The 20,540-nt window shown below is 41.0% G+C and overlaps 1 protein-coding gene across 1 annotated transcript in view; it reads left to right on the top strand.

Annotated features, from left to right (window-relative positions):
• Positions 1-19,556, top strand: part of LOC139759417 (uncharacterized) — a 245,520-nt gene extending 225,964 nt beyond the window's left edge. The window contains exon 6 of the mRNA XM_071681508.1: positions 11,660-19,556. Coding sequence (XP_071537609.1) covers positions 11,660-11,825 — 166 coding nt within the window. The 3' untranslated portion in view covers positions 11,826-19,556. The remainder of the gene's footprint in view (positions 1-11,659) is intronic.
• Positions 19,557-20,540: the final 984 nt, after the last annotated feature.

Here is a 20,540-nt window from a genome sequence, read left to right as displayed (position 1 = left end):
ATTCAAATCACCCATCACTATAACCCGGTCTTGTGCATCAAAACCACTAACACACTCATTCAGCTGCTCCCAAAACACTTGCCTCTCATGATCTTTCTTCTCATGCCCAGGTGCATATGCACCAATAATCACCCATCTCTCTCCATGAACTTTCAGTTTTACCCATATCAATCTAGAATTTACTTTAACACTCTATCACATACTCCCACAACTCCTGATTCAGTAGTAGTGCTACTTCTTCCCTTGCTCTTGTCCTCTCACTAACCCCTGACTTTACTCCCAAGACATTCCCAAACCACACTTCCCCTTTACCCTTTAGCTTCGTTTCACTCAGAGCCAAAACATCCATGTTCCTTTCCTGAAACATACCACCTACCTCTTCTTTTTTCTCATCTTGATTTCATCCACACACATTTAGACACCTCAGTTTGAGCCTTCCAGGAGGATGAGCCCTCCCCGCTTGACTCCTTCTTCTGTTTCACCTTTAAAAGTTAAAATCCTAGGAGGGAAGTTTCTAGCCTCCCGCTCCCATCCCCTTTAGTCACCTTCTACGACACGTGAGGAATGCGTGGGAAGTATTCTTTCTCCCCTATCCCCAGGGATAATATATATATATATATATATATATATATATATATATATATATATATATATATATATATATATATATATTTATAAGATGCTTGTGGCATGAGAAGAGTGGGAGGTGGGCTGTTTAGAAAGGGTAGTGAGTGGTGGGATGAAGAAGTAAGAGTATTAGTGAAAGAGAAGAGAGAGGCATTTGGACGATTTTTGCAGGGAAAAAATGCAATTGAGTGGGAGAAGTATAAAAGAAAGAGACAGGAGGTCAAGAGAAAGGTGTAAGAGGTGAAAAAAAGGGCAAATGAGAGTTGGGGTGAGAGACTATCAGTAAATTTTAGGGAGAATAAAAAGATGTTCTGGAAAGAGGTAAATAGGGTGCGTAAGACAAGGGAGCAAATGGGAACTTCAGTGAAGGGCGTAAATGGGGAGGTGATAACAAGTAGTGGTGATGTAAGAAGGAGATGGAATGAGTATTTTGAAGGTTTGTTGAATGTGTCTGATGACAGAGTGGCAGATATAGGGTGTTTTGGTCGAGGTGGTGTGCAAAGTAAGAGGGTTAGGGAAAATGATTTGGTAAACCGAGAAGAGGTAGTAAAAGCTTTGCGGAAGATGAAAGCCGGCAAGGCAGCAGGTTTGGATGGTATTGCAGTGGAATTTATTAAAAAAGGGGGTGACTGTATTGTTGACTGGTTGGTAAGGTTATTTAATGTATGTATGACTCATGGTGAGGTGCCTGAGGATTGGCGGAATGCGTGCATAGTGCCATTGTACAAAGGCAAAGGGGATAAGAGTGAGTGCTCAAATTACAGAGGTATAAGTTTGTTGAGTATTCCTGGTAAATTATATGGGAGGGTATTGATTGAGAGGGTGAAGGCATGTACAGAGCATCAGATTGGGGAAGAGCAGTGCAGTTTCAGAAGTGGTAGAGGATGTGTGGATCAGGTGTTTGCTTTGAAGAATGTATGTGAGAAATACTTAGAAAAGCAAATGGATTTGTATGTAGCATTTATGGATCTGGAGAAGGCATATGATAGAGTTGATAGAGATGCTCTGTGGAAGGTATTAAGAATATATGGTGTGGGAGGCAAGTTGTTAGAAGCAGTGAAAAGTTTTTATCGAGGATGTAAGGCATGTGTACGTGTAGGAAGAGAGGAAAGTGATTGGTTCTCAGTGAATGTAGGTTTGCGGCAGGTGTGTGTGATGTCTCCAAGGTTGTTTAATTTGTTTATGGATGGGGTTGTTAGGGAGGTAAATGCAAGAGTCCTGGAAAGAGGGGCAAGTATGAAGTCTGTTGGGGATGAGAGAGCTTGGGAAGTGAGTCAGTTGTTGTTCGCTGATGATACAGCGCTGGTGGCTGATTCATGTGAGAAACTGCAGAAGCTGGTGACTGAGTTTGGTAAAGTGTGTGGAAGAAGAAAGTTAAGAGTAAATGTGAATAAGAGCAAGGTTATTAGGTACAGTAGGGTTGAGGGTCAAGTCAATTGGGAGGTGAGTTTGAATGGAGAAAAACTGGAGGAAGTGAAGTGTTTTAGATATCTGGGAGTGGATCTGTCAGCGGATGGAACCATGGAAGCGGAAGTGGATCATAGGGTGGGGGAGGGGGCGAAAATTTTGGGAGCCTTGAAAAATGTGTGGAAGTCGAGAACATTATCTCGGAAAGCAAAAATGGGTATGTTTGAAGGAATAGTGGTTCCAACAATGTTGTATGGTTGCGAGGCGTGGGCTATGGATAGAGTTGTGCGCAGGAGGATGGATGTGCTGGAAATGAGATGTTTGAGGACAATGTGTGGTGTGAGGTGGTTTGATCGAGTAAGTAACGTAAGGGTAAGAAAGATGTGTGGAAATAAAAAGAGCGTGGTTGAGAGAGCAGAAGAGGGTGTTTTGAAATGGTTTGGGCACATGGAGAGAATGAGTGAGGAAAGATTGACCAAGAGGATATATGTGTCGGAGGTGGAGGGAACGAGGAGAAGAGGGAGACCAAATTGGAGGTGGAAAGATGGAGTGAAAAAGATTTTGTGTGATCGGGGCCTGAACATGCAGGAGGGTGAAAGGAGGGCAAGGAATAGAGTGAATTGGAGCGATGTGGTATACAGGGTTTGACGTGCTGTCAGTGGATTGAATCAAGGCATGTGAAGCGTCTGGGGTAAACCATGGAAAGCTGTGTAGGTATGTATATTTGCGTGTGTGGACGTGTGTATGTACATGTGTATGGGGGGGGGGGGGGGTTGGGCCATTTCTTTCGTCTGTTTCCTTGCGCTACCTCGCAAACGCGGGAGACAGCGACAAAGTATAAAAAAAAAAAAAAAAAAAATATATATATATATATTCTTTTATTATGATTATACTTTGTCGCTGTCTCCCGCTTTAGCGAGGTAGCGCAACGAAACACACGAGGGTTACACGTCCACACACGCACATATACATACCTATATATCTCAATGTATACATATATATACATACACACAGAGACATATACATATTTACACATGTACATAATTCATACTGTCTGCCCTTATTCATTCTCGTCGCCACCCCGCCACACATGAAATGACAGCCCCCTCCCTCCGCATGTGCGTGAGGTAGCGCTAGGAAAAGACAACAAAGACCACATTCGTTCACACTCAGTCTCTAGCTGTCATGTATAATGCACCGAAACCACAGCTCCCTTTCCACATCCAGGCCCCACAAAACTTTCCTTGGTTTATCCCAGACGCTTCACATGCCCTGGTTTAATCCATTGACAGCATGTCGACCCCGGTAAACCACATCGTTCCAATTCACTCTATTCCTTGCACGTCTTTCACCCTCCTGCATCTTCAGGCCCCGATCACTCAAAATCTTTTTCACTCCATCTTTCCACCTCCAATTTGGTCTCCCACTTCTCCTCGTTCTCTGCACCTCTGACACATATATCCTCTTTGTCAATCTTTCCTCACTCATTCTCTCTATGTGACCAAACCATTTCAAAATACCCTCTTCTGCTCTCTCAACCACCCTTTTTTTATTACCACACATCTCTCTTACCCTTTCATTCCTTACTCGATCAAACCCCTTCACACTACATATTGTCCTCTAACATCTCATTTCCAGCACATCCACCCTCCTCCTCACAACTCTACCTATAACTCACGCCTCGCAACCATATAACATTGTTGGAGCCACTATTCCTTCAAACATACCCATTTTTGCTTTCCAAGATAACGTTCTCGACTTCCACACATTTTTCAACGCCTCCAGAACTTTTGCCCTCTCCCCCACTCCATGATTCACTTCCGCTTCCATGGTTCCATCCGCTGCCAAATCCACTCCCAGATATCTAAAACACTTCACTTACTCCAGTTTTTCTCCATTCAAACTTACCTCCCAATTGACTTGACCCTCAACGCTACTGTACCTAATAACCTTGCTCTTCTTCACATTTACTCTTAACTTTCTTCTTTCACACACTTTATCAAACTCATTCACCAGCTTCTGCAGTTTCTCACATGAATCAGCCACCAGCGCTGTATCATCAGCGAACAACAACTGACTCACTTCCCAAGCTCTCTCATCCACAACAGACTTCATACTTGCCCCTCTTTCCAAAACTCTTGCATTCACCTCCCTAACAACCCCATCCATAAACAAATTAAACATCCATGGAGACATCACACACCCCTGCCGCAAACCTACATTCACTGAGAACCAATCACTTTCCTCTCTTCCTACACGTACACATACCTACATATATATATATATATATATATATATATATATATATATATATATATATATATATATATATATATATATATATATATATATATCCTCCCCTCTCGGTTTTTTTTTTAATTTTCCAAAAGAAGGGACAAAAGAAAGAATACTTCCCACGCATTCCACACGTGTCGTAGAAGGCGACTAAAGGGGACTGGAGCGGAGGGCTGGAAACTCACCCCTTCCTGTATCTTATTTTTCTTACAGGGGAAACAGAAGAAGTTGTCACGTGGGGAGTGCTCATCCTCCTCGAAGGCTTTGATTTGGGTGTTTAAATGTGTGTGGATGTAACCAAGATGAGAAAAAAGGAGAGTTAGGTAGTATGTTTGAGGAAAGGAGCCTGGATGTTTTGGCTTTGAGAGAAACGAAGCTCGAGCGTAAAAGGGAAGAGTGGTTTGGGAATGTCTTGGGAGTAAAGTCCGGGGTTAGTGAGAGGACAAGAGCAAGGGAAGGAATAGCACTACTCCTGAAACAGGAGTTGTGGGAGTATGTTATAGAGTGTAAGAAAGTAAACTCTAGATTGATATGGGTAAAACTGAAAGTGGATGGAGAGAGATGGATGATTATCGGTGCATATGCACCTGGGCATAAGAAGAAAGATCTTGTGAGGCAAGTGTTTTGGGAGCAGCTGAGTGAGTGTGTTAGTAGTTTTGATGCACGAGACCGGGTTATACTGATGGGTGATTTGATTGCAAAGGTTAGTAATGTGGCAGTTGCGGGAATAATTGGTGTACATTGGGTGTTCAGAGTTGTAAATGGAAATGGTGAAGAGCTTGAAGATTTATGCACTCAAAAAGGACTGGTGACCAGGAATACCTGGTTTAAAAAGAGAGATATAGATAAGTATACGCATGAAAGTATGAGAGATGGCGCGCAAAAGAGAGACTTTTGGATGTTAATGTGCAACTACAGGGATGTCTGATCATTATCTTGTCTAGGGTAAGGTGAAGATTTGTAGAGTTTTTTAGAAAAGAAGAGAGAATGTTGGGATGAAAAGAGTGGTGAGAGTAAGTGACCTTCGGAAGGAGACTTGTGCGAGGAAGTACCAGGAGTGACTGAGCACAGAGTGGAAAAAGGTGAGAACAAATTACGTAAGGGGAGGGGGGAGGAATGGGATGTATTTAGAGAAGCAGTGATAGCTGGCGCAAAAGATGCTTATGGCATGAGAAGCGTGGGAGGTGGGTTGATTAGAAAGGGTAGTGAGTGGTGGGATGAAGAAGTAAGATTATTTGTGAAATTATTTTTGCAGGGAAATGATGCAAATGAGTGGGAGATGTATAAAAGAAAGAGGCAGGAGGTCAAGAGGAAGGTGGGAGAGGTGAAAAAGAGGGCAAATGAGAGTTGGGGTGAGAGAGTATCATTAAATTTTAGGGAGAATAAAAAGATGTTCTGGAAGGAGGTACATAAAGTGCGTAAGACAAGGGAGCAAATGGGAATTTCAGTGAAGGGGGCTAATGAGGAGGTGATAACAAGTAGTGGTGATGTGAGAAGGAGATGGAGTGATTATTTTGAAGGTTTGTTGAATGTATTTGATGATAGAGTGGCAGATATAGGGTGTTTTGGTCGAGGTGGTGTGCCAAGTAAGAGTGTTAGGGAGAATGATTTGGTAAACAGAGAAGAGGTAGTAAAAGCTTTGCGGAAGATGAAAGCCAGCGAGGCAGCGGTTTTGGATGGTATTGCTGTGGAATTTATCAAAAAAGTGGGTGACTGTATTGTTGACTGGTTGGTAAGGTTATTTAATGTATATATGACTCATGGTGAGGTGCCTGAGGATTGGCGGAATGCTTGCATAGCGCCATTGTACAAAGGCAAAGGGGCTAAAAATGAGTGCTCAAATTACAGAGGTATAAGTTTGTTGAGTATTCCCAGGAAATTATATGGGAGGGTATTGATTGAGAGGATGAAGACATGTACAGAATACCAGATTGGGGAAGAGCAGTGTGGTTTCAGAAGTGGTGGAGGGTGTGTGGATCAGGTGTTTCCTTTGAAGAATGTATGTGAGAAATACTTAGAAAAGCAAATGGATTTGTATGTAGCATTTATGGATCTGGAGAAGGCATATGACAGAGTTGATAGAGATGCTCTGTGGAAGGTATTAGAATATATGGTGTGGGAGGCAAGTTGTTAGAAGCAGTGAAAAGTTTTTATCGAGGATGTAAGGCATGTGTGCATGTAGGAAGAGAGGAAAGTTGTTGGTTGTCAGTGAATGTAGGTTTGCAGCAGCGGTGTGTGTTGTCTCCATGGTTGTTTAATTTGTTCATGGATGGGGTTGTTAGGGAGGTGAATGCAAGAGTTTTGGAAAGAGGGGCAAGTATGCAGAGTGGTGTGGATGAGAGAGCTTAAGAAGTGAGTCAGTTGTTGCTCGCTGATGATACAGCGCTGGTGGCTGATTCGTGTGCGAAACTGCAGAAGCTGGTGACTGAGTTTTGTAAAAGTGTGTTAAAGAAGAAAGCTGAGAGTAAATGTGAATAAGAGCAAGGTTATTAGGTACTGTAGGGTTGAGGGAGAAGTCAATTGGGAGGTGAGTTTGAATGGAGAAAAACTGGAGAAAGTGAAGTGTTTTAGATATCTGGGAGTAGATTTAGCAGCGGATGGAACCATGGAAGCGAAAGTGAATCATAGGGTGGGGGAGGGGGCGAAAGTTCTGGGAGCGTTGAAGAATGTGTGGAAGTCGAGAACATTATCTCAGAAAGCAAAAATGGGTATGTTTGAAGAAATAGTGGTTCCAACAGTGTTATATGGTTGCGGGGCCTCGGCTATGGATAGAGTTGTGCGGAGGAGGGTGGATGTGCTGGAAATGAGATGTGTGAGAACAATATGTGGTGTGAGGTGGTTTGATCGAGTAAGTAATAATAGGGTAAGAGAGATGTGTGGTAATAAAAAGAGTGTGGTTGAGAGAGCCGAAGAGGGTGTTTTGAAATGATTTGGTCACATGGAGAGAATGAGTGAGGAAAGATTGACCGAGAGGATATATATTTCAGAGGTGGAGGAAACGAGAAGTAGGATACCAAATTGGAGGTGGAAAGATGGAGTGAAAATGATTTTGAGTGATCGGGGCCAGAACATGCAGGAGGGTGAAAGGAGTGCAAGAATAGAGTGAATTGGAACGATGGGGTATACTGGAATCAACGTGCTGTCAATGGATTGAACCAGGATATGTGAAGCGTCTGGGGTAAACCATGGAAAGTTCTGTGGGACCTGGATGTGGAAAGGGAGCTGTGGTTTCGGTGTATTATTACATGGCACCTAGAGGCTGAATGCGAACGAAAGTGGTCTTTGCTGTCTTTTCCTAGCGCTACCTCGGGCACATTAGGGGGAGGCTGTGGTTATTTCATGCGTGGTGGGGTGGGGATGGGAATGAATAAAGGGAGACAGTATGAATTATGTTCATGTGTATATATATATATGTCTGTGTGTGTATATATATGTATACGTTGAGATGTATAGGTATGTATATTTGCATGTGTGGACGTGTATGTATATACATGTGTATGTGGGTGGCTTGGGCCATTCTTTCGTTTGTTTCCTTGCGCTACCTCGCTAACTCGGGAGACAGCGACAAAGCAAAATAAAATCAATATACCATATTAGTATACCACATCGTTCCAATTCACTCTATTCCTTGCACGCCTTTCACCCTCCTGCATGTTCAGGCCCCGATCACTCAAAATCTTTTTCACTCCATCTTTCCACCTCCAATTTGGTCTCCCACTTCTCCTCGTTCCCTCCACCTCTGACACATATATCCTCTTGGTCAATCTTTCCTCACTCATTCTCTCCATGTGCCCAAACCATTTCAAAACACCCTCTTCTGCTCTCTCAACCACACTCATTTTATTTCCACACATCTCTCTTAGCTTTACATTACTTACTCGATCAAACCACCTCACACCACATATTGTCCTAAAACATCTCATTTCCAGCACATCCACTCTCCTGCGCACAACTCTATCCATAGCCCACGCCTCGCAGCCATACAACATTGTTGGAACCACTATTCCTTCAAACATACCCATTTTCGCTTTCCGAGATAATGTTCTCGACTTCCAAACATTCTTCAATGCTCCCAGAATTTTCGCCCTCTCCCCCACCCTATGATTCACTTCCGCTTCCATGGTTCCATCCGCTGCACATACCTGTGCAGCCGACAATAAAATGCCCGCCTTTATATTATCTACAATATTCTTTTAACTTCACCTTCGCCTCCACAAGATAGTGATCAGACACACATAAATTTTTTTCACAACTGTCCGCCGTTTTCCCGCTTTAGCGAGGTAGCTCCAGAAACAAAGGTAGGCCGCATTCGCTCGCATCATGTTCAGTACCTCGAAACTACGGCCCCTTATCCACAACCAGGCCCTACATAACTTTCCGTGTCTTCCCCTTGCCACATCATATGCCCCGGTTCAGACCATTAACAGCATATCATTCCCCGTATACCACATCGTTCCAATTCACTCTGCCCGTTCACTCCTTTCATCCTCCTACATGTTCCGGCCCCGATCACTTCAAATCTTTTTCACTCCATCTATCATCTCCAATGTGGTTCCCCCTCTTCTCTTTGTTCCCTCCACCTCTGACACTTTGTCAACCTTTCCTCATACATTCGCATTATTTCAACACACCCTCTTTTGCTCTCATAACCATACTCTTGTCATTACTACACATCTCTCTTACGCTTTTATTGCTTACTTGATCAAGCCACCTCACAACACATACTAACTTTAAATTCTTAATTTCCAAAACATTCAGCCTCCTCCACAAATACCCATGTATAGCCTATGCTTCACATCCAAACAATATCATTGGGACTACTATACTTTCAAACATGCTCGTTTTCGCCGTCCCACATAACAACCTTTCTTTCCATACATTCCTAAATGCTCTCATAACCTTCGCCCCCTTCACGACTCTACGACTCATTCCCGCTTCCATTTGCCGCCAAGTCCATTCCCAGGTATCTAGAACATCTTTCCCCTTCGAACTTTCTCCATTCAAACACACATCCCAACTAATCTGTCCCTCTACCCTGAGAAACCTAATAACCTTGTTTTGTATTCATATTACTTCCAATTTCCTCCTGTCGCGCACTCCCCCAAACTCATTCGAATCAGCCACCAGTGCTGTATCATCAGTAAACAACTGAATCACTTCCTGGGCCCCTTTACCCCCAACAGACTGCATTCTCTCCCCTCTCTCTAAGACTCTTGCATTTACCTCCCTCAACTCCTCCCCCATTCTATAAACAAATCAAATAGCTATGGTGACAACAAGCACCTCATTCTCCTCTTCCAATTCGTACACACGCCTTACACCTTTGATAACACTTCTCACTGCTTCTAGCAGCTTTACTCATGCACCATATGTTCGTAAGACCTTCCACAAGGCATCGCTATCAACCCTATCATATGTCTTCTCCATATCCATAAATGCTACATGCAAATTCTTCTGTCTCTAAATATTTCTCACACACATTCTTTACAGCAAACTCCTGATCCGCAGATCCTCTACCACTACTGAAACCACATTGTTCCTCCCACATGTGACACTCTGTACATGATCTCATTCTTTCAATCACCACTCTCCCATACAACCTATCACGAATACTAGAAAAATAACTTATACCTCTGAAGTTTCAACACTCGCCTTTGTCCCCCTTGTCTCTATGAAATGGCACTGTACATGCATTTTGCCAATCCTTAGTCACCTCACCATGATCCATATATACATTGAAAATCCAAACTAACCAATCAACAACAAAATCACAACCGTTCTTAAAAGATTCAACTACAGTACCTCCCATTCCAGCCGTCTTATCACATTTCCTCTTACGCGAGTCTTCACCATAATTTCTTTCTTCACCAAACCACTTTCCTTGACTCTCTCACTTCACATGCCTCTTCGACTCAAACACCCAACATTTGCCACCGTGCTATCAAACACATTCAACAATCCATCAAAATACTTACTGTATCTCCTTTCCTTATCACTACATTTTAGCACTTCCCCATTTGCCCACTTCATTAACGTTCCCATTTTTCCTCTTGTTTTTCTCACATTGATAACCTTCCAAAACATCTTATCACCCCTGAAGTTTACTGACGATCGCTCACTAATGTGCTTTGTTTTCAACCAACTGCACCTTCCTATTGATTTCCGGCCGATTTCTCTGATAGTCTTCCACTCATTTGTATTCCTTTCCCGTAAGTACCGCCCATATACCTCTCTTTCCTCTTCCAATACTAACTTAATTTTGTCATCCAATCACTCACTACCATTTCGAATTTGCGTACCTCCCATTTTGTGTATGCCATGGCTTCTTTCGTACCTGCCAGCACTGTTTCCTTACATGCCTATCATTCTTCAACCACTCCCCTTGCTTCGTTTACTCTCACCTTTTGCCCTTCTATACTCAATCATTTCTGGTATTTCTTCACACAAATCTCTTTACCAAGCTAACTTACTTTCACCACTCTCTTTTCAATCAAAATGTTTCCTCTTTTCCGAGAACTCTACAAATGTTCACCTTCGTCCGTATTTGGTAGTGATCAGACGTTCCACCAGCTGCACATTCACATCTAAGAGTCTCTTTTGTACGCCTGTCAGTTAGTACGTAATCTAACAATGCCCAACGAACATTTCCTACTCATACGTAGAATAGTGTATGTCCCGCTTTTTAAACCAATTATACTAATCACAAGTCCTTTTCAGCACACAGTTCCACACTCTGTTCACCATTTCCGTTCACCTTAATGAATCTCATGCTCCCTTCCCCCCAACTATACCCTCAACTGCTACATTATTCATCTTCGTACACAAATCATGCATCACTGATACCCGGTCTCTTGCATCAAAACTGTTGACAACGCCAGGTGTACAAGAACTTATAGATCAACCGTAACTCGAAATCCACTCACACTCACCTCCTCATTCTCAGTTATTATTTCACTTACTCTGTGACCATATACAAAGACCTACATAAAGGCTGCTGGCTACAAAGATTCAGCAAATTACAACCAGCAATTTGTGAGATAAGCTCTATCGTTGTCCAGACAGTAAGAGGCAGCAATGACGGTACACAGAACCTGCTCCTAGAACAAATGGGGATGTATTCATTCTTTCATTTAGTACGGATAGTGTACTTACGCATACATTTGTCGTATCATGTTTCTTACATTATATTTGCATCATCCTTATTCATTCCATATACTTAATACTTATATCTTTTACTCAATGGTAATCAATGTCTTCCAACTAGATTTTTCATTCCAGGATCATAAAACGTATGTACTCATGCTAACACTTTTCTGTTGTATGCTTCCAGGGAGGCCCATCTCAAGGAATTACGTGATAAACTACAGGCAAAGAACAAAAAGATCCAACACGTTAAACTTAAGAAGCTAATCAATGGTCCACCCGTTCCTGTACCTGTGGGACCCTCTGCCAAAGCCTTTATTGGGAAGGCTGCCTTCGACAACTTCTTTGCTTAGTAAATCTAAAACTGGAGTGATTTTTTTGTTAGCTGAATAATTTGTGAAAGTTTAAGAAACATATAAAGAGGATGTCGTTATGGTTAATTACTGAGGGGGTATCATATAGAGTCATAGCGTTTACACACAAGATGGGAAAGGACATATGTATGTATATATACATTTTCTTTTCAAATGGTACTTGAAGAGGCCCTGAGCCATGTACAATAAGGATCAACTTCCCAGTTTTTTTGAAATGTCTTTAGGTCAAAGTAATGGCAACGCTGTCCTCATTTAAAGCTCAAGGACACTGCCGTCTTAAGAATCCTTAAGATCTTCCTGACATGTGACATAACTAAAGCAAACAAAAATAGTTTGTGAACACTAGACTGAATCTCAGCTGCTTAAACCTTGCAGACATCATTATGGAATTTCGTAAAAAGAGAACAGTTTATATTCACGTTGAATCCTCATACTATATCATTTATCTTTTGAAAATATTTGTAGCGGTGATAGGTACTATGTGGATTTAAGATATAAGATGTAAATGCACAGAAGTGCTATAGCTGCAAACAAATCGCCAGAGAATCATATGCAAGATTAATGTTAACATTTTGCTTGTATTTTATCCCGAAACGTTATCAACTGGTGAAATGAATAAGTGCATATGTTCATATTGTCTATAAAAAAAAAAAATGGAATCATATTTATTAAAGAACACCGTGATATTGTTAACTAGTAGGACAAAAATTACGAATGTTTGACAAAAGTCTATATTTTATATAAAGTAGTGTTGTTACTCGCTATAGACTCATTTAGTTTTCGTGAAAATCAAGCCATTACTGCAAATGCATTTCAGTTTATCATCTTAATCACTACCCACCGAAGCACATAAAGGCGTACCATTTTTTGTTTGCCACACACTTTCTCTAAAAGGCATGACTCCTTCAAGATTATCACAGTAAATAAATATTTACTCTTACTAAACTAGGCTTTATGTTCCGATTTCTTTCCCATCACAAACAGTCTCGAAAGAACTTAATGGTTTCTTGTTGTTTGTGTTTCTCTGTATACTTCAGTGTCTAGAAACATTACTTATAAAGTAAGTTTCTTCAAAAGACTCGCGTATTTTCCTTTGTGCTGACATTCCCTTGATACAACAGGACTAGCAAATTTAGGAACATAACTTGCTTTATTCCCAGGTTGTCTCATATCATCAAATGTTTGTAGACACAGCTGCACTGTTTTTGTGACACAAACATTCTTGTCACTCTGTGTAGTCTCCGCGATGGAGGTAATACGTCTTACTTTCTGTCCTTCATCGTTTACATGGGCTAGTGTGTCCACAGAAATTACCATTTTACTTTTATCATGAGGTTAGTGTGTGTGCGTGACACCAAAGGCCCTCATCTTATGAAGGTTAATGAATAGATGGACCTAAGGCTACACAAGGATAAAATGCAGGGTCGCATACTCTTGCCATATGTATTTTGTCATGTAACAGTAAGGTTTCACCATTCGTACACCAAAGTGGCACTTGGTGATTGTGATGGTCAATCCGTCAGTCACATGAAACTGAAAAATGTGTGAATAAATGGTGTAAAATCTGTTTAGCTACTGCAGGTGTTTACAATGATATACAAGCCCACAATTCACTTCCAATTGAAAATACTTCGACACAACCTGGAGAATCGTCTTGTCATCTATCTTTCCCAGTGTTGAACCCAAATCTAACCTGACAAATATAGTTAATATACCATAACAACCAACCACAGGAATTTTGTAGAGAAGGCAAATGCTTCATAAGTACCCACTCATTATATTTCTCATATCAATAATCTCACGATTCTAAAACGAAAAGAGAATATAGACCCTACAGCCACCAGCATAACTCCGTACATCACATTGTGACAAACATGAAAGTTAATACAAAAGACTCAGAACCCTTACGAAGTGTTCGACACTGTACCGTGAAAATGAAACATTCTCTGAATGGACATGGCACTTGGCAATGCAAATTTTCCTTCAAAGAATGCAGTCTATTGCCATAAATGAGGGAGAAAATGAGGATCATCAAAACTTACCCAGCTACCCATTCTTCTGTTGACTTCAATTGGGAAAATGTAGAATTGCTTAAGTCTATAAAAGGGGGAACTATTACGTATGTCTGCCGTATGTCGGCAATCTGTATAGACGCACCCTAAATAAGTTTTCAGGGTAGTAGAATTTAACCTTTATTAAAAGAATATCTATTTACTTCCGTTCAACATCAGTATTACTTTTTCAGATAAACAGGTATAACTAGAGCTTCAGAAAGATAACATAACCTTACTTCAATCAGTACAGGACTAAAACCTATGTATTATTGATTGTGGTTGCTGCTTAACATGTATACGTTTAGATTGCCTTTCTTCTAAATTTAGTGAGACACATTTGATTTTTAGTAAAAGTTTCTAGTAATTCACGTAATCATAAGAATGAAAAACTATATTTCGCATTATATATAGTTGTCATTTCATGAAACGGACGAATTTGAAATCAATTGTTCTATTACTGCTAAGCCACCCTTTCTACCTGTCCCTTATAAGTACGATCCCGTGACTCATGCCTCTCATTAAGAGTGGGTGTTTAGTGGTGTGAGACTGAAAGACAGAGCTTATGTAAGTAATGTATATGAAAAGTTTCAGTAATTGAGAGCCTAGGATTTACAAATATTGGTTGCTAATACCTGCCGTTGAATAGATTTAAGTATATTTTATTCATATCTAGGACCAGTCACTAAAAAAAGAGTCCTGTTGTTACCAAGGAATCTTCTAGAAGCTTCTTAACGCAAGCCTGCTCTACTTTCAATAGCAGTTAAATGTGACTTTTCGAGCGCGAGGATCTTTGACGACATTGTACTCCCAATGATACAACCTTGCAAACCCTTTTACTCGGAGTGTAACCTCGACCAAGGGAAGTATGGTAACATCGTTGTTTATATATATATATATATATATATATATATATATATATATATATATATATATATATATATATATATATATATATATATATGGCAAAAGGTGATAGCAAATGATGTGAGGAGAGTCAGTGAAGAATGGGTAGCATTTAGGGAAGGAGTGAAGGCATGTGCAAGAGATGCATTTGGCATGAGAGAGATTGGAAGTGGGCAGATTAGAAAGAGTAGTGAGCGGTGGGATGAAGTAAAGTCATTGGTGAAAGAAAAAAGAGAAGGAGTGCAAATGACTGGGAGATGTATAACAGAAAGCGCCTGAAGATCAAGATGGTGCAAGTGTTGAAAAAGAAGGGAAATGAGGAGAGTTGGGGTGAGAGAGTATCATTAAATTTTAGGAAGAATAAAAAGATGTTTTGGAAGAAGGTAAATAATGTGCGTAAGACGAGAGATGAAATGGAACCATCGATGAAGGGGGCAAGGGGGAAGTGATAACGGGAAGTGATAAAAAACGAGAAAGAGATGAAGTGAGTATTTTGATGGTTTGTTGAATGTGTTTGATGATAGAGTGGCAGATGTAGAATGTTTTGGTCGGGGTGGGTATGCGAAGTGATAGAGTCAGGGAGAGTGGTTTGGTGAAAAGAGAAGAGGTGGTGAAAGCCTTGAAGAAGGTGAATTCCAGCTAGGCGGCGGGTTTGGATGGTATTACAGTGGAATTTATTAAGGAAAGGGGGTGACTGTATTGTAGATTGTTTGGTAAGGATATTCAGTGTATGTATGAATCATGATGAAGTGCCTGAGGATTGACGGAACGCATGTATGCAGCCATTGTACAAAGGCAAAGGGGATAAAGGTGAGTATTCAAACTACAGAGGTATAAGTTTGCCGAGTATTCCTGGAAAATTGTATGGGAGGGTATTGATTGAGAGGGTGGAGACATATACAAAGCATCACAGAAGTGGCAGATGTTGTGTGGATCGGGTGTTAATTTGAAGAATGTATGTGAGAAATACTTAGAAAAACAGATGGAATTGTATGTGGCATTTATGGACTTGAAGAAGGTATATGATCATGTTGATAGAGATGCTTTGTGGAAGGTTTTAAGATTATACGGTGTGAGAAGTTTTTATCAAGGGTCTAAGGCATTTGTACGAGTAGGAAGAAAGGAGAGTGATTGGTTCCCAATGAAGGTAGGTCTACGGCATGGATGTGTGATGTCCCTATGGATGTTTAATTTGTTTATGGATGGAGTGGTGTGGGAGGTGAATGCAAGCGTTTTGGAGAGAGGGGCAAGTATGCAGTCGCTTGGGATGAGAGGGCCCAGGAAATGAGTCAATAGTGGTTGTCCAATTTCTTAGCCGACCGCAGTACCAGTTATTCATAAAGGCTTCACCTCTAAATCACTTAAACTCTGCAATGGAGCTAGCCACGGAGTAGTTCTTTCCCCAACTCTCCTCAATTTCTTTCAAAATGACCTCCTGTTGCTTTAGCAAACCTCAGTATGAAGGTCCTTTCCTATGTACAACATTACAGAATTAGAACACAGAGCTCCTACTGAAGTGCAATTATCCTTACATGAAATCAGCAAGTTATCAAGTTATCATCACGTCCAATCGTTACAAAATATCTATCTATCTATCTATCTATCTATCTATTTATCTATCTATCTATATAGTGGTGGGAGTGGTGGGAGTATGTGATAGAGTGTAAGAAAGTAAACCTTAGATTGATATGGGTAAAACTGAAAGTTGATGGATAGAGATGGGTGATTATTGGTGCATATGCACCTGGGCATGAGAAGAAAGATCATGAGAGGCAAGTGTTTTGGGAGCAGCTGAGTGAGTGTGTTAGAAGTTTTGATGCACAAGACCGGGTTATAGTGATGTGTGATCTGAATGCAAAGGAAAGTAATGTGGCAGTTGAGGGTATAATTGGTGTACATGGGGCGTTCAGTGTTGTAAATTGAAATGGTGAAGAGCTTGTAGATTTATGTGCTGAAAAAGGACTGGTGATTGGGAATGCCTGGTTTAAAAAGAGAGATATACATAAATATACGTATGTAAGTAGCAGAGATGGCCAGAGAGCGTTATTGGATTACGTGTTAATTGATAGGAGCGCGAAAGAGAGACTTTTGGATGTTAATGTGCTGAGAGGTGCAACTGGTGGGATGTCTGATCATTATCTTGTGGAGGCGAAGGTGAAGATTTGTAGAGGTTTTCAGAAAAGAAGAGAGAATGTTAGGGTGAAAAGAGTGGTGAGAGTAAGTGAGCTTCGGAAGGAGACTTGTGTGAGGAAGTACCAGGAGAGACTGAGAACAGAATGGAAAAAGGTGAGAACAAAGGAGGTAAGGGGAGTGGGGGAGGAATGGGATGTATTTAGGGAAGCAGTGAGGACTTGCGCAAAAGATGCCTGTGGCATGAGAAGCGTGGGAGGTGGGCAGATTAGAAAGGGCAGTGAGTGGTGGGATGAAGAAGTAAGATTATTAGTGAAAGAGAAGAGAGAGGCATTTGGACGATTTTTGCAGGGAAATAATGCAAATGACTGGGAGATGTTTAAAAGAAAGAGGCAGGAGGTCAAGAGAAAGGTGCAAGAGGTGAAAAAGAGGACAAATGAGAGTTGGGGTGAGAGAGTATCATTAAATTTTAGGGAGAATAAAAAGATGTTTTGGAAGGAGGCAAATAAAGTGCGTAAGACGAGGGAACAAATGGGAACTTCAGAGAAGGAGGCTAATGGGGAGGTGATAACAAGTAGTGGTGATGTGAGAAGGAGATGGAGTGAGTATTTTGAAGGCTTGTTATGTGTGTTTCATGATAGAGTGGCAGATATAGGGTGTTTTAGTCGAGGTGGTGTGCAAAGTGAAAGGGTTAGGGAAAATGATTTGGTAAACACAGAAAAGGTCTAGTAAAAGCTTTGCGGAAGATGAAAGCCGGCAAGACAGCGGGTTTAGATGGTATTGCAGTGGAATTTATCAAAAAAGGGGGGAAATGTATTGTTGACTGGTTGGTAAGGTTATTTAATGTATGTATGACTCATGGTGAGGTGCCTGAGGATTGGTGAAATGATTGCATAGTGCCATTGTACAAAGGCAAAGGGGATAAAAGTGAGTGCTCAAATTACAGAGGTATAAGTTTGTTGAGTATTCCTGGTAAATTATATGGGAGGGTAGTGATTGAGAGGGTGAAGGCATGTACAGATTGGGGAAGAGTTACAGAAGTGGTAGAGGGTGTATGGATCAGGTGTTTCCTTTGGAGAATGTATGTGAGAAATACTTAGAAAAGCAAATGGATTTGTATGTAGCATTTATGGATCTCGAGAGGGCATATGGTAGAGTTGTTTGAGATGCTCTGTGGAAGATATTAAGAGTACATGGTGTGGGAAGCAAGTTGCTAGAAGCAGTGAAATGTTTTTATTGAGGATGTAAGGCATGTGAACGAGTGGGAAGAGAGGAAAGTGATTGGTTCTCAGTGAATGTAGGTTTGCGGCAGGGTTGTGTGAAGTCTCCAAGATTGTTTAATTTGTTTATGGATGGGGTTGTTAGGGAGGTGAACGCAAGGGTTTTGGAAAGAGGGGCAAGTATGCAGTCTGTTGTGGATGAAAGAGCTTGGGAAGTGAGTCAGTTGTTGTTCGCTGATGATACATCGCTGGTGGCTGATTCATGTGAGAAACTGCAGAAGTTGGTGACTGAGTTTGGTAAAGTGTGTGAAAGAAGAAAGCTGAGAGTAAATGTAAATAAGACCAAGGTTATTAGGTACAGTAGGGAGGAGGGTCAAGTCAATTGGGAGGTAAGTTTGAATGAAGAAAAACTGGAGGAAGTGAAGTGTTTTAGATATCTGGGAGTGGATTGGGCAGCGGATGGAGCCATGGAAGCGGAAGCGAATCATAGAGTGGGAGAGGGGGCGAAAATTCTGGGAGCGTTGAAGAATGTGTGGAAGTCGAGAACATTATCTCGGAAAGCAAAAATGGGTATGTTTGAAGGAATGGTGGTTCTAACAATGTTATATGGTTGCGCAGGAGGGTGGATGTGCTGGAAATGAGGTGTTTGAGGACAATATGTGGTGTGAGGTGGTTTGATCGAGTAAGTAATAATAGGGTAAGAGAGATGTGTGGTAATAAAAAGAGTGTGGTTGAGAGAGCAGAAGAGGGTGTTTTGAAATGGCTTGGTCACATGGAGAGAATGTGTGAGGAAAGCTTGACCAAGAGGATATATGTGTCAGAGGTGGAGGGAACGAAGAGAGGTGGGAGACCAATTGGAGGTGAAAAGAAGGAGTGAGAAATATTTTGAGTGATCGGGGCCTGAACATGCAGGAGGGTGAAAGGCGTGCAAGAAAGAGTGAATTGGAACGATGAGGTATACTGGGGTCAACGTGCTGTCATTGGATTGAACCAGGGAATGTGAAGCGTCTGGGGTAAACCATGGAAAGTTGTGTGGGGCCTGGATGTGGAAAGGGAGCTGTGGTTTCGGTGCATTACTATATGACAGCTAGAGACTGAGTGTGAACGAAAGTGGCCTTTGTTGTATTTTCCTAGCGCTACCTCGCACACATGAGGGGGGAGGGGGTTGTTATTTCATTGCGGCGAGGTGGCGATGGGAAGGAATAAAGGCAGACAGTATGAATTTTGTACATGTGTATATATGTATATGTCTGTGTGTGTATATATATATATGTATACGTTGAGATGTATAGGTATGTATATTTGCGTGTGTGGACGTGTATGTATATACATGTGTATGTGTGTGGGTTGAGCCATTCTTGCGCTACCTCGCTAACGCGGGAGACAGCGACAAAGCAAAATAATATATATATATATATATATATATATATATATATATATATATATATATATATATATATATATATATATATATATATTTAAAGAGAGAAAAGCAGATCGATAGATACATGGATAGGTATATGTTTAAAGGTGCAAAAGTTGACATATTTTGCTGTCAACTTAAAACTATGGAGACTTTGGAGATCCTATCCGGAAGCATATATAAGATCTGAAGAAGGATTGAATATCATCTTGAAGGATCGTACTTTAGTTAGCACCGGAAGTAGCAGATATCAGATGCTGAGTGTCTGGTGATTCAGATGAAATATCAGCTGCTCGGAATGGTGGTCCACGGTCATCTTGTGACTGTTAACTGCAAGTGTATATGGTACATGTCCGTGTTATGAGGAAGCCTCATGTTATGTTTGTAAGTCCATGAGGAATTCTTGGTAAATTTATATTCATCACTTCTCTCCTACGGTGTAATTTTGTTGGAAGTTTGGCCTAGCTTGAGTTTTACGTTTTCTTACCGTAGTAGACAAAATATAATACATATTGAACAGGCAGGTTTAGTCTACGAATACCATAGGATGGGTTTAGTCTACAGATACCACAGTTAAGTAAATAGTTCATGAGTTCATATAAGGATTATCATGATTTTCAGGAAATTCTTGCTCGAGTTACGTATCAACTTCGCAGATTTGGAATAAAAGACTTAACTGTTCATTGAAATAGATTCAAACCTATTTATAACTTCTCCAAGCTAAGACTCTCTCTCTCTCTCTCCCTTGGTGCTCCTCTGGGTCATATGCTGGAAACAATTTTTACTGAAAATTTAACAGTGTACCAGAAATGCCTACCATGACATAGAACAATTGTGAATGGCCAAAAAATACAAAGTATTTCATTGTCTTCAGAGGATAATAAGATTTTCCTTGTTACTGAGATGAAAGTTGAATCAACTTAGTAACATGTCAAACTTTCAAATCTATAGATGAGTACTAGAA

Source organism: Panulirus ornatus, chromosome 33 (genome assembly GCF_036320965.1).
Source record: "Panulirus ornatus isolate Po-2019 chromosome 33, ASM3632096v1, whole genome shotgun sequence".
Taxonomy (NCBI): Eukaryota; Metazoa; Arthropoda; class Malacostraca; order Decapoda; family Palinuridae; genus Panulirus; species Panulirus ornatus.
The sequence above is the reverse complement of the archived record's forward strand: the minus strand, read 5'-3'. Positions and strand labels throughout refer to the sequence as shown.